The 13,403-nt window shown below is 39.9% G+C and overlaps 1 protein-coding gene across 10 annotated transcripts in view; it reads left to right on the top strand.

Moving 5' to 3' along the window:
* CLASP1 (cytoplasmic linker associated protein 1) overlaps positions 1-13,403 on the top strand; it is a 263,183-nt gene that overhangs the window by 175,615 nt on the left and 74,165 nt on the right. For all 10 annotated transcript variants that reach the window (XM_035008218.1, XM_035008217.1, XM_035008211.1 and 7 more), the window contains 2 exons: positions 313-417; positions 4,487-4,654. In XM_035008218.1, coding sequence (XP_034864109.1) covers positions 313-417; positions 4,487-4,654 — 273 coding nt within the window. The remainder of the gene's footprint in view (positions 1-312; positions 418-4,486; positions 4,655-13,403) is intronic.

Genomic DNA, 13,403 nt, shown 5'->3' with positions numbered 1-13,403 from the left:
GAAAAAAAATCCTCAAGTGGATATCACCTCCTCATTGGAAAATATAGTATGCTAGAATACTTGTAACAGAAGCACCTTCCAGGTTCATGACTCACTCTCAGGAGTTGCTAACGTATCTGCAGAACTTGAGTGTGCAGATGGAATGCGCATGCGTGTGCACACAGGGAACTGGGTCAGGACCGCACCGGAGGAAGACACGCGCCCCTGCAGGTGGCCCGTCAGCGCCGCTTGTTCGTGGTGTGCGTGGTGTTCTTGAGTAGGTCACACTGGCTGAAAACACGATGGAAACACCATTTTTGCTGCATCTTCCAGGTCGGATCCGCACGAGACGGCAGAGCTCTGGGAGCGCCACCAATGTCGCCACCACACCTGACAGTCGAGGCCGCAGCCGCGCCAAAGTGGTTTCACAGTCCCAGCGTAAGAAGTATATTTTATACTGTTATCTCAGTTTTGTTCAACAGCCCATTATACAGTTGAAAGATTGATAGTATTTTCATTACTTCAGGGGAAAAACACATTTGTGTGGCTCTAAGCTGCCGTGAGTAGTCTTGATGTTTGTTGGGTAAGCTTACAACATGGAGTAGTCCAGGATGCTTTTGTCTCCTTGCCAGGTGATTTAAATTTTATATTATTAAGCATTAAACATTAAAACGTGGTTTCTCTCCCTTTCCTCAAGCATCTCAAATTGAGACATACCTGGGCTGTGACCCATTTTACTGTTGATAAGGACTCCCTCTGATGCAATTTAAGAGCAGTACCTGGGGATTATTTTAACGTGGAGTTCTCTTTCAGTGGTAATAAGCAAATCCATTAAAAGCTCTCCCCATTAACCCTGTGTTCTAACATTTGCAGCTTGCTCTTCTCTTCCTGCCAGTGTGGGCTCCCGCTTTGCCCAGCTGCTCTCGCTTCCATTACTGCTTGTCTGTACATGTTGAGTCACTTGGCTTGTTAGCATCGGCCATGAAAGCAGCCATAGGTGGAAGGAGTGTATGTAGATCGCTCTAAGGAACCACCCCGGTGTCTCATTTCCCAGCCACACTTGCCTTTGAGTCCCCCACTCCCTCTGTGTGCATAGAGCTGGGTGTCCGAGTTCTCCCGGGCAGGGTGAGCATGTTGGAGGAAGGCTCCCCTTCCCTGGGAGCTGCACACGGTCCCTCCGTGCAGCACTCCCCAACCCATATGTGTCTGCCTCCTCTGTGGCCCCAGGAGCTGTCTGGCTCATGTAGAGAGTCTGTGGCCAAACCTTAGGTTCTGCTTAGTATTTAGAATGCCCTTCTCAGCTCCTTGGGAATTCAGATACTCTCCCGTGTCCCTCTGGTAACTCTAGGCCTCATGTTAAACAAGTGTAATACCTTTCTGAAAAGAAAGTGTAACATCGGTGATACATTGCCACCAGGCTCATCTGATGCAGACACGCATGCTTCTGGTGTATCACACAGGTATATACAACACAACATAGGCTGTGCATCTGTATGTAGCCCAGCAGCTTCTACCTTGGGAACACTATCCTGGCTCGGGTTGTTATTTTGAACCCTAGTGATGCCTGGGGTCACAGATGGATAGGGTACTCTGGTCACATGACCTCATAAATATGAGTCAGGTCTTCTTGCAGAGAAATTTTTCTTGACAAAGATGTTCAAGACTCAAAATATGGGTTAGTATGTTAAAGTGAAGTTTAATAAAAAATGTCTAGTTCTTTAGCTGTGCAGTGTTATTTCCTTTCTGGGAGAGGGAGGGTTGAACGGTACTGTACGTTTCTTTATGTCTGCTGTTTATTGGCATTGGCCTCTGCAGGGGTTCCTGCCCCTAGCCTGGCTCACTGCTTAGGAGATGGTGGAGACTACTTTGCTTCTGTAGTGGGGGTGAGGGCAAGGAGAGGGCTTTAATTCTTCAGTCTTGTAGAAATACTGCACCCTACCTTGGGGCTCCACTTTAAAAGTCTTCAGTTTTACTTGATTCACTAAATTCCACTCACAGGAAGGGAGACAACACCAGCCAATAATCAAGACTGGGTCTTAAACTTAGGCATATAAATTAAGTATTTAAAAAAATTATTTTAATAGGAAGTAAATATGAGCATATTTATATGTCTTACAAATGTAGATATACTAGCATTCATAGTCCTGGTATAATAGTAAGTAGATTTCATTAACATTAGATTAATTAGATTTAGGGCCCTTAACAGCATATTTTAAATATTTGAGGATTTAAATATGTGAAGATTGATATTTAAATATTTGAGGATTTGGCATAGGATGTTCAGGTGAAACTAATTAGTAGCAATTTCTTTGAATTCATGATGTGTATTGAGCACTTGCTATGTGGTAAGCACCAGTTAAGGTGGTAGGGATACATAAATGAGTAGGATGCAGTCACTTCTCTCCGCTTGCTCAGAACTAGAGAGATGTGCCCCCCCGGAGGCCAAGACGCTTGTCTTCTCTGCATCTCCTCTGCCTGGCACCCGACCTGGCACACTGTAGGTTCCTAAGTGTTTCATGAACAGACCTGAAATAAATGCTGATAGAGTATGATGTGAATAAAATAAACATAAGTACAAAAGTAGACTAAGAGGAAGAAGACCTAGAAGAAAAAACTATTTTGCTAATGTGTTTGTGAACAAAGACATTGGTGTTGTGTTGCATGCTGACCTTCTGTATTGTGCTATTGTCTTTTAATCCACTTTTTGCCTGTCCTTTGGTCTGCTTTCATAATCAAGGATCCAGATCTGCTAATCCTGCTGGTGGTAAGCCGTTTCTCTTCTTGCCTTTTTTTTTTTTTTGCGTTGTTCACCCCATGTCCCATGTTCCTTGCACAATATTAATTTCTCTGTTTATTATGAGCTTAGTTAATCTTTTCTGCATTTTTTCTGTATGTTCAAATTCTAGAGTTTGGAATGGATTTCTTTTCTCCTTTTACACAGCTTAATAGTTCATTTGGGTGCTCAAAGTTTTATGGGCATAAGATTAATCCTGAGACAGGTTCTTCATGGTGATGCATACCAGTGATTTTTATAATGAATTTCACTTTAAACTGTAGCTGTCACTGTAAAGTCCTAATTTTTGTGAGTGATCACCTTAATGATTAATTTGAATGATGGAGGTGTAGGCATGTGTTTCCAGGTTAAGTGTTCTTTTAAGGGTTTTTATCTCCGGTTCATTCTGTTCTGGTACATAATAACATGCACTTTATGTTTAAGAATTTTATTGCGTTCTCTACTTAATAAGGAGAGTGTATTTTGGTGTATTGATGTGATCTTTAAAATTTTGCTGTTTTCTTTAAGAAAGAATGTTATCTCATGAAAAATGGTTATAAAGCTATCCAGCCACTTACTCATTTATAAAAATTACTATATATGATTTGTTTTTAATTTCTAATTCTCTTGTGTACATCTCAGGGCATGTGGTCTCTGTAATTTCTATTTTTGTAGATTTCTGAGATTTCCTTTGAAACTTAGTACGTAGTCGGTTTTTGTAATATGTGTGGAAAAGTGAAAAGAATGTCTTCTGTTTGTTGTACATGTGTGTGTATGTGGGACGTGTGTTTATGCATATCTGTATAATTTTGACTGCTCTGTCAATTTCAGAGGTGTATTAGTTATTAGTTTCTTTAGTTGTTTTTTTTTCCTTAGAGGTGCATTAATAATTAATGACCTGAATTTCTCCCTATATTTTTATCAGTTTTATGTATTATATTTCAAGGCTGTGTTACTTGGAGCATAAACGTTTGTGGTTATTATGTCTTCATTGACTGTGATTCTTTTATCAATATGAGATATCCTTTGTCCTTTTTTTAATGCTGTTTCACTCTGTTTTATTGTTTTGTATTAGGTATGTTGTTTATTTTTTATAAACAACATTCAGTTGAGTTTCATTTTTTTAAAAGCCAATCCAAGAATCTCTGTCTTTTAATAGATAAAATTAATCCAGCCACATTTATTATGATTAGTGATATGTTTGAGTTTATTCCTACCATTTTATTTTGTGATTTTTTTATTTACCATGTTTCTAGTTACCTTCCTGCTTCCTTTTCTTCCATTTGTTAAACTAATGGGATGTCCTTGGATCTATTCTTCCAGTAATGTTTAAGAAACTTCTAATTCTCTTCTTCTAATGGTTATATTTAAAATTTTTCACATATCAACTCTTATAGAATAAAAAAACGAAACAATAAACACCTTTGTGATTATTTGTAGAAATTTGCTGTGGAACAGGGAGCTGTTTGTACTCAGCCTGCTCTTTGAATCAGAAATTTTACTGTCATTTTTGTGGGACTCCACCTGTAATTCTTCTTTGTATAAACATTCTTTTATGATATTTGATGTTCTTTTATGCTCCATGTAAAAAAAAATAGTACTACCACCAACAAAAAAAGCCATTTTTATATAAAAGTATTTGATCCAAATAATGTGTTTACTGACTTCTGAAATTGTTATAGTTTAGTCCCTGATTTACAGCCATTCTTCAGTTTTGTTTTGTTTCATTTTTAGCCGGCAGCCGGTCAAGTTCCCCAGGGAAATTGTTGGGAAGTGGTTATGGTGGCCTTGCTGGGGGTTCCTCAAGAGGCCCACCTGTGACCCCCTCTTCAGAAAAACGAAGCAAGATTCCCAGGAGTCAGGGATGTAGCCGAGAAACAAGTCCAAACCGAATAGGATTAGGTAAGGATTCTCAAAGACCTCAAAACATCATTCCCAACTTGGTCATGATTTTTATTATAATGTAATGACTTTGTCTAATATTGGAAATAGAGATCTCCTTTTGAACTGAGGATGTCATTTTGCCTGTGTTAAAAGACATTCTGATTTGTGCTTTTTACAGATTATGGCATGTTCAGGTTTGAATCACAACCGAAAAATACATGAGCCTCACCGTTCAGATTGACGGAAAAGAATTAATGTCACTGTGGGCTTTTGTGTTTTAGAGCCATTTAACAAAATGTTAGAATTGGGGGGAGTGGGCAGGATTGTCTTCTTCACAATTAGGAGCAATGTTGCTTTTCATCTTTCATGGATTAGCACTAAGTAGCCGTTAGTCTATATATATTTTCAAAAGCAATTTGTAGTGTCCACGTATATTTTGATTTTGATCCTCTCTGACGTAATTGGTGGAACTTATGGTCAAAGAATGTGTATAGTTACTTTTGACATAGTACTGTTCAAACATGAAAACTAGGAACAAACGAAAACCAAATATATACTATTTTTGTGTTGTAGTATTTAGTTTCTTTGTGATAGTGTATAGAATTATATCAATTACTCTCAGCAGCTTAGTCTATTCAAATCTAATTTCTATATAATCTATTTAATATAAAAGACATCTTTTGTAATATATTATGAGAAATCTATGTTCATCCTCTTCCTTAATATTTTTACTGTTTTCTAAGGGTAAAAATCTATTAATGTGAAATCAGAGTACTACTATATTCGTAAGTCTTATTGGCTTTTCTTTCTCATTTATTTATCTTGTTAACAGCTTTACTTGAATGTTTCCTGTGATGCACAGGCACTTTGTTAAACCTTAGGATCAGAAGATAAAACAGATACAGCTTCTGATTTTCAAAGAGCTTGTGGTCTTAGGGGTGGAAATGTAAGATAGTATGACAGATACTGTGATATAATGCTCTGGGACCATAGGAAAGGAGTGTCTTAGGACCCTTGCCTACCCCAGTCCGCCCAAGAGAGAAATCTGGAAGGACTGGGAGAGGGGAGGCTTGCCAGAATAGGTCCATTTTTGATGATGTGTAAGGTAGGCTTAGGCAGGGTGGGGAGAAGAGAAGAAAGGTGTTCTAGGGCAGAGAGGAGTGTGTCCAGAAACAGATGGGAGGAAGCATAATGTGCTATGGGAACCAGAGGTAATTCATTGAGCTGCAGCAAAGGAAGTTTGTCAGGGTGAGGTGGGAGACGAGGGCAGTGGGACTGAGAGGGTGCCGCTTCTAAAAGTCCTCCAAGGCCACCTGAGCTACGAGAAGGCGGGGAGCGGGGGCATATTTAAGAGGTAGAATGAATAGGCATTGGTTTGACTAACATTTCCAAAGCAAGTGAGAAATTTCTACGTGATCCCAACTTTCTGTTGGCATTACATAGCGTGGTCCCTGAGCTGACAAGTTATTTGGATCCAGCGATAACAAGTTATGTGGATACACCAGGGAAAGTATCATGACGAGAATGTCTAAACTTCAGATTTGAGGCTGTAACATATGTCTGTTTGGATCTAGTTTTGTTTGGAAAATGCATTTGATTTCATATTTAGTCATGAGGTTTTGGCTGTCCCTTTTTGGTAGTTAGCTAAATGTGTATAGGAAGTCTCTTGGTGATCCAGATTAGTTTCATACTTTTAAAAATTCTTTCTTTTCTGGGATTTGACTTCTTATATTATTAAAGTTGCCATTTTTACCTTTTCTTGAAATTGGGAAAGAAACTGCCCTAGGTTGACTAGCATAACTCTAGGACCTGGTATTCCATGGTTTTAACTAGGAAGTTTGTGTTGTGGATAGTTGAAAAGACAGCATTTATTAAGCCTTTACGAGGTACTATGAAACATCATCCATCAGTAAAAACTAAATAGGAACCTGTTCTCTTCCAGAGAGTTCTTATTTGAAACAGTATTTTGGACAAAGTTATTTCCTTGATGCTCATTAAGGGGATCAGTTATGTGTAAAGCTTTGAGGTCATACATACAATTCTGATTAAAGAAGATATTTAAATTTCTGCACATGGTGAGAATACACACAGATATAAAGATAGATAAATGCATCAAGTACATCTTTCCACTTCTTCCTATAGTACTGCTGAGGGATTCCATTTTATAGGGTGTCAGATACATAGCATCTTTAGCAGTAGATTGTCCATTGTTGTGATCATTTAGTAGATACTGGATATATGCCTGTATATACCAAAATGTTTATAAACATTTGGTTCATTGTATAGCAACTTGAAATATAAGTATTCGAAAAAGGGGTAAGCGTCTTTTAAGAATATTTTCTTTTGTCCCAAACCAATTAATAGTTTTAATCATTGCTAAGCTAGGCTTGGAATTTGCACTGAGAATTAATTCTACAAATTACCTACAAATTATGTTTGGTTCAGCTATGCCTCATCTGTAATAAAAATGACACCAAAGCTCTTCTTCTTTAGCATTTAAGGTTTCTTAAGCAAAACAGGATATAATTCCTGTTGTATAACCAAGAAACAAAATAAAACCCTGCTACTCTCTTTTTTCTTGGCAGTTTATTCCTTCATAAACTGTTCAGCCAAACAGAATAGATTGTAAATTGTTTCATTTTGGGGTTTTATTCTGTTTTTGATGAATAATAAAGTATAAATAGCTAATACCTATAGCAGTTATATTTTGAAAGTTTGCCTTTAGTTTCCTTCTTCCACTCATCTCTTGAAAAGACTATAAAAATTTTTATTTTTGGCAGCTTACATCCTGTTTTCAGATTTTCTGGTCAAAATATTTTGAAAGAAGCAAAAATTAACAGTAATCAGTGTCACCTGTTAAATTAGACTACTGTGTACAAGACCACAACATGAAAATGTCCAGACTGTAGAGATGTTTCATGGTAGTGCTCCTTATTCCTCTTGTACTTTTGCTTTTGATGTGAGTTCTGGTAGGATCCATCCCTTCCTTAAAAGGCTGAAGTCGGGTTTACCCCCCAAACACTACAAAAGTAGAGTGTCTCTCAAGAAATGAAGCCAATCAGATGGATTTTCAAGGCTTCCCAGCCTTTCCTGTAAGCATAGGACTTCAGAACCACCGAAGAATATTGCCTTCAGAAAGTTCAAAAGGCAAGCATGTCTTCATCGTCTCTTCCTCTTCTCTTTTGCCTTCACATTATATATGCTCATAGAGAACAGTCAGTTTTGGCACTCCATAAAGAGGCTGATTTGATATTGTTTTTTTTTTTTAGCTTTCACCATCTAATTCATTAGTCTTTATAAAAATCATATATTGATATACTTACTTAAAATCCTCTTTATAGAGTGGTCTTTGGAAGTGGTATCAGAAGTGGCCATTACTCCTCTCGTGTTTTAAATTATCCAGCATTTGAACGGTTGCTGTCACCACTAGATGTCCTTTAATGTGGCGTGGGGCAACTGTGGGCAGATGTTTACAAATTCATAAGCAGAATTCTTTTTGTGTATGTTACTACTAGCCTATGTTAGGGAAGCCAGTCAGCACAAAGGGGTGAATAAACTTTCTCTGGCTGAAATACTAAGGAGGGTAAACCTTGTTAAGAATTACGCATGGGGGCGCCTGGGTGGCTCAGTCGTTAGGCGCGTGCCTTCGGCTTGGGTCATGATCCCAGGTTCCTGGGATCGAGCCCCATATCGGGCTCCCTGCTCGGCGGGAAGCCTGCTTCTCCCTCTCCCACTCCCCCTGCTTGTGTTCCCTCTCTCACTGTGTCTCTGTCAAATAAATAAAATCTTAAAAAAAAAAAAAAAAAAAAAAGAATTACGCATGTTGTTGGGCACCTGGGTGGCTCAGTTGGTTAAGCGTCTGCCTTCAGCTCAAGTCATGATCCTAGAGTCCTGGGATCGAGTCCCACATCGGGCTCTCTGCTCAGCAGGGAGTCTGCTTCTCCCTTTCACTCTCCCTCTCTCTCAAATAAATAAATAAAATCTTAAAAAAAAAAAAAAATTATGCATATTGTTGCTTCAGATCATGTCCACTTATCCTTTTTCATGCTCTTGTCTTCACAAAGCAGGCTCAGCGAGAGAGAGCAGAGATTTCCCATTGCTGTAGCATGTGTATTTTTTAAGGAAGGGAGTGGAAGCAGGGTGACAGAAGGGATCAGGCAAGAACTATAAGAAAATGCTCAACTTAAGCATGTGCATGTGTGAAACACTTATCAGGATTGTCTTTATTATTTCCAGTTGTTTGTTTTGGAGTGGGTAGTGAAATAAGATTTTCATGTCTGCCTTTCAGCAAGGAACTCAGAGGTACTCACATGTGTACCTTATCTCACAGTACCCTTCTCATTTAAATGAGGGACTCTCTCTCCCAACCTTCCTATGGGGAGGCTGAGACAGGAGAGGCATCGTGGCTGGACGAGTGAGTCAGCATGGAACCAGAGAGGTCATTTCACAAATTAGATGTGGTATTGATCCTCTAGGGATAAGCCGCATTACTTTGTAGGTTCTAGGCACCTTCTCATATATTGGTGTCAGTGGATGCTCCCTAGTTTTTTAAGGATTTTTTAATTTAGCCCCTGGGCACCCTCATCATAGGAGCTGTTCAGAATTATTATCAAGAATTGCTGATTAATAGTCACTGCCAGTTTGAGCAAAAACCCAGTGCCTCCATGTCATGTAGCAAAATGAAGGCGAATTTAGGAATTACTCGACAATCCTAAGTGAAGCCCCGTTTTGACAGATTGCTCAGATTGCATTCCTGCGCTTGATTTTTTTCCCTTGCTTGCCAGTGCAGACCTAAGCATTTGGACATCTCTTATGTAACTGTGGGGTCTGATGTAACTCTAGCACTGAGCAGAGACCACAGGAAGAAGTTGGTTTGGTTTCTCACTTCCATATTCTTTGTCAGGGAATTTCACGATTCCGGTTTGGAAGACATTCTTGTTATAGTTTGGTCATGCTGTAAATCCACCTTGGCTTTGAAGTAGTAGGCTCTGCTCATTACAATATAGTAAATGTAAAATGATTTTACATCAGTGAATCTAGTTTATTTTTTCCAAAATGTTCAGGGAAGACATTTCTATCCGGTCCAGAATGAGTAGATCCACTCAAGACAGACATATTTATTGTCCCACCAGCTATTATGGAGATGGCTATACACGTTCAGTATGCAGAGTCATTTCTGAGTATTTTGCCAGTACTGTGCCTTTGTTTCCTCAAGTTAAATTAGAAAACAAAAGCATCCTGGTCTTATCTGAGCTTTATGGCCAAGTTATGTTAGACCTTAAGCTAGTCATGTGACACTGTCTTCTCAGTGTTTTTGTAACATGATAATAAAGTTACCCACGGATAATCATACAGTAATTGGCCATTCTTAGGTCAGTGGAGGGATCTTTTAACATGAGTATTGGGATTTGTCAGTCCACATACCATTGACAGACTCACGTGTGAGGCTGTAAAGTGAAGGTGCTTGAGTAGGGACCACAGGCAGATCTGTTTGGATTCCCACAGAAAAAGCAAGAATGAATTGTTGGGACCAGTAAATAAAGGGAAAGCAATCCCAACTCTCTATACATGTTGGTTTAGGTAATTAAGTATGTTTGAAGCATTTAGATACTTACTTGAAGTGGGCAGGTTCTCCAGCTGTGTCAGTCCTTAGAACTTCTCTTTGTAAAGAAGCCCAGGCTGAGAGAAGTGAACCCTCTTTCTTTTAATTAGGTAAGTTCATGGATTTCGAGCCTTTATTCTGTTTTTTAATCCAAAATAAATGATCTTTCTAACAACACAGTGTATATGAAAATGGCTTTAGTCGTTTATCATCTTGTCGAGCCAGTTTGCTAAAGCCGTAAGAACTGATCATTTTCTAAAAGAGTTTGATCTTGGATTTCCTGGTGCCAGTTTGCTCTTTGGAAAGCTTTCTTTTTCATTTCTTACATTGAGGTATTATTTCGCTTCCATACAAAAACCCACAGCTTTCCGAAACCTCGAGCACAGTCGAGTTTTTATGCAGGCCCTCTCCTGTTGTCAGCATGCCAGTCAGTGAGGCCTCGGCAGGGATAGTCACTCACGATGCACCTGCGCCCCCCCCCCCCCCCCCCCCCAGCGCGGACAATGTCATGATTACGTTAACGGAATGTGACTGACGTTTTGTGAGTTTTTCTGTCTTCATTAAACTTCTTCACCTTCTCTGAAACCCCTCATGCTGCACACTAGCACGGAGCAGCCGTATCCCTCGACCCAGCATGAGTCAGGGGTGCAGCCGTAATACCAGCTGTGAGAGCAGCCGCGATACGAGCCCCGCTCGGGGCTTTCCTCCACTCGGTGAGTACACGTAGGCACTGGCTCTCGGAGCAGAGTTCCTTGCCCTGCTCCAAATGCTTGTCCCACACACTGCCAGGTGGAATGACCTGCTCTCCCTCCTCTGCTGTCCTTGTGATCCTTTCTTCTCTCTTTCCTCTTCCTTAGTTACCCTCTGTTGTCCCCTCCCCCCTCTGCATGCTTGAAGTTTGGCCATTTCCAATTTTTATATATTGGAGGAAAAAAACACCACTTCACTCTGTGCCGTTGCCATTTGTGACCACTTGCTGGCCGGCAAGCCCATCTGCGTGGTCACTTCTAACATAAGGGGACGCTCAGTGACAGTGACTTGCTTCTTAAAAGTAGAGCGAATGCCAAGTGTATCTTTTGTCATTGAATTTCAACAGTTGGTTTTGAATTGTACCCGAGGTCAGGCCCTACGTGATTCAGTTCAAAGGTGGAGAAAAATAAAATCGTGATAATGTCTACGACATGAAATGTGCTCAGTTGAGGGGTGATAACATTAAAAAGCTGCATGGATAAAGGTATTAGCCATGGTTTTTTGTGAAGTGAGTCATTTCAGTGCTTCCTCCTAAAGCAAGCCCAAAGTAGCTTTTTGATAAGCCACTGAGGTGTACAGCACAATGCATGACTTTACAACGTTTATTGTTAACGAGTCAGATATTTTCATTCTTCCTCGGCTCCATAGGCTATTTAAAGGCTGTGACCCGATGCCCTCCCAGGGCAGAAATTTACGGTATTTGGTCGCCATAAGGTGGTATTAGTACTATATCTCAGGTCACCAGCCAGGTGCCATTTGGGTTGCTCATCCACCAACCTCAGTCTCTCTTATAGCCAGAGTTTATATTTTCACAGGTTTTAGGATTCAAGAAAAACCGACAGAGAAACCTATTTCCTTTATGGAATATCGTGTTTGCCTTTTCTTTTTAGTTTGAATAGTCTAAAATGGACATATACCTCGTAGTGCAAATTATTAATCCCTAGAGACCTCTAGAACGACCACACACTTTTCACAAAAAAATATTTTGTATTCTCCAGTAATTGTGTTTCAGTTCTTTGCCATTCTGCTGTAAAACTGTTTTCCTTTTGATAAGCATAGCAGGTGGAAATCATTTTAGAATGTTAGGCCTAGGTCTGAAGTTGTTATATGGAATTATGGTCTGCAGCAGTCTGTTATTTTGACTCTATGTAACTGGGTCTTTCAAATATAAAAATGTCACTCCAGAAAGTGGATGATGGATCAGAAACACATAGTCTTAATATTTGCCTCTCTCTGCTCCTAGTGTCATACACTTCTTCCTAATATCCTTTTATCCCATCAGTATCAATAATCAAAATCTGGATATACTTCCTTATGACCTGCTGTCCTGTATGCAGTTAAAGCCATGCCAGATGAGTCCCTTGACTTAGTCTACCTGATGACCATGAGATCCCAAGTGGGTCGACTTACCTTGTACACATCAGCTATTCCACAGCAGTCTGAAGCATCAGAACAGAATTCTCAACAAATTGGGTGGCAATGATGATTTTTTTTTTTCCCAAATGAACTGGTGATTTTTCCTTAAGTTAAGGCTGTACATCTCTGCATCCTTGCTGACCTTCTAAACAACCTGTTACATAAGTGAACGATTCAATCTATTTATTGGTTATTTGGTCTCTTAGGCAAGTCCGTGTTTTTATTTCATATATGTATGGGTATTTTTGTTACTGTCCATGGAAGGCAGCCTTTGGAATCCAGCATGTGGTCAGCGGACCGGGCAAAGTGTGCTGAACTCTTGAGCTCCTAATTGAACCCTGAGTACTTGAGTGATCTAGTCTTGTTTTCACTTTCTTTGGTGAAATGGATCTGCATACGTGTCTTTCTTGGTGACAACCCAGAATGGTGAGATGCACAATCGCTCCTACCAGGGCAGAAGATGTGGATACAGATATTTCCCCTTCCTAACAAACTAGCATCAGCACACGTCTTCTGTTGTGGTCAGGGCCATAGTTAACATCTTCTCAGCTGAATTTTTATGCCATGCCCCCTTTGCCTCCTTGGGTTAAATCTGTCCATAAGACTTTTATCCAATGAGAACGAGAGCAGTGCTTGTGCATACCAGCACCATTCTGAGCAGGTGCAGCTCCTCATGGCTCCTGTTTGCCCTCTGGGACAGGTGTTACTGTCATCCTTTTTTTTACGGATGACGGAACAGAGACTTAGGGAGAGTAAGCCACTTTCTCAAGGTCATACAGCTAGATGGTGGAACGAGGTTTTGAATCCAGCCTGACTTCAAAGCTTGGCTGCTTCCCTGCCTCATTTGAAAGTTTTGATAATTTAGTGTCTTTCATTTGTTCCTCTGAAATGTATTAAATGCTTTCTCTCCAGGCTTAAGCACAGAGAAAGTGTCTAGCAATGTTTCTCAATTATGATTTCCAGGTTTGGAGTTAGGACCTAGGAATTCATAGATGAGTC

This window comes from Mirounga leonina, unplaced genomic scaffold, assembly GCF_011800145.1.
Source record: "Mirounga leonina isolate KUSES-001 unplaced genomic scaffold, KU_Mleo_1.0 Mir_151, whole genome shotgun sequence".
Taxonomy (NCBI): Eukaryota; Metazoa; Chordata; class Mammalia; order Carnivora; family Phocidae; genus Mirounga; species Mirounga leonina.
The sequence above is the reverse complement of the archived record's forward strand: the minus strand, read 5'-3'. Positions and strand labels throughout refer to the sequence as shown.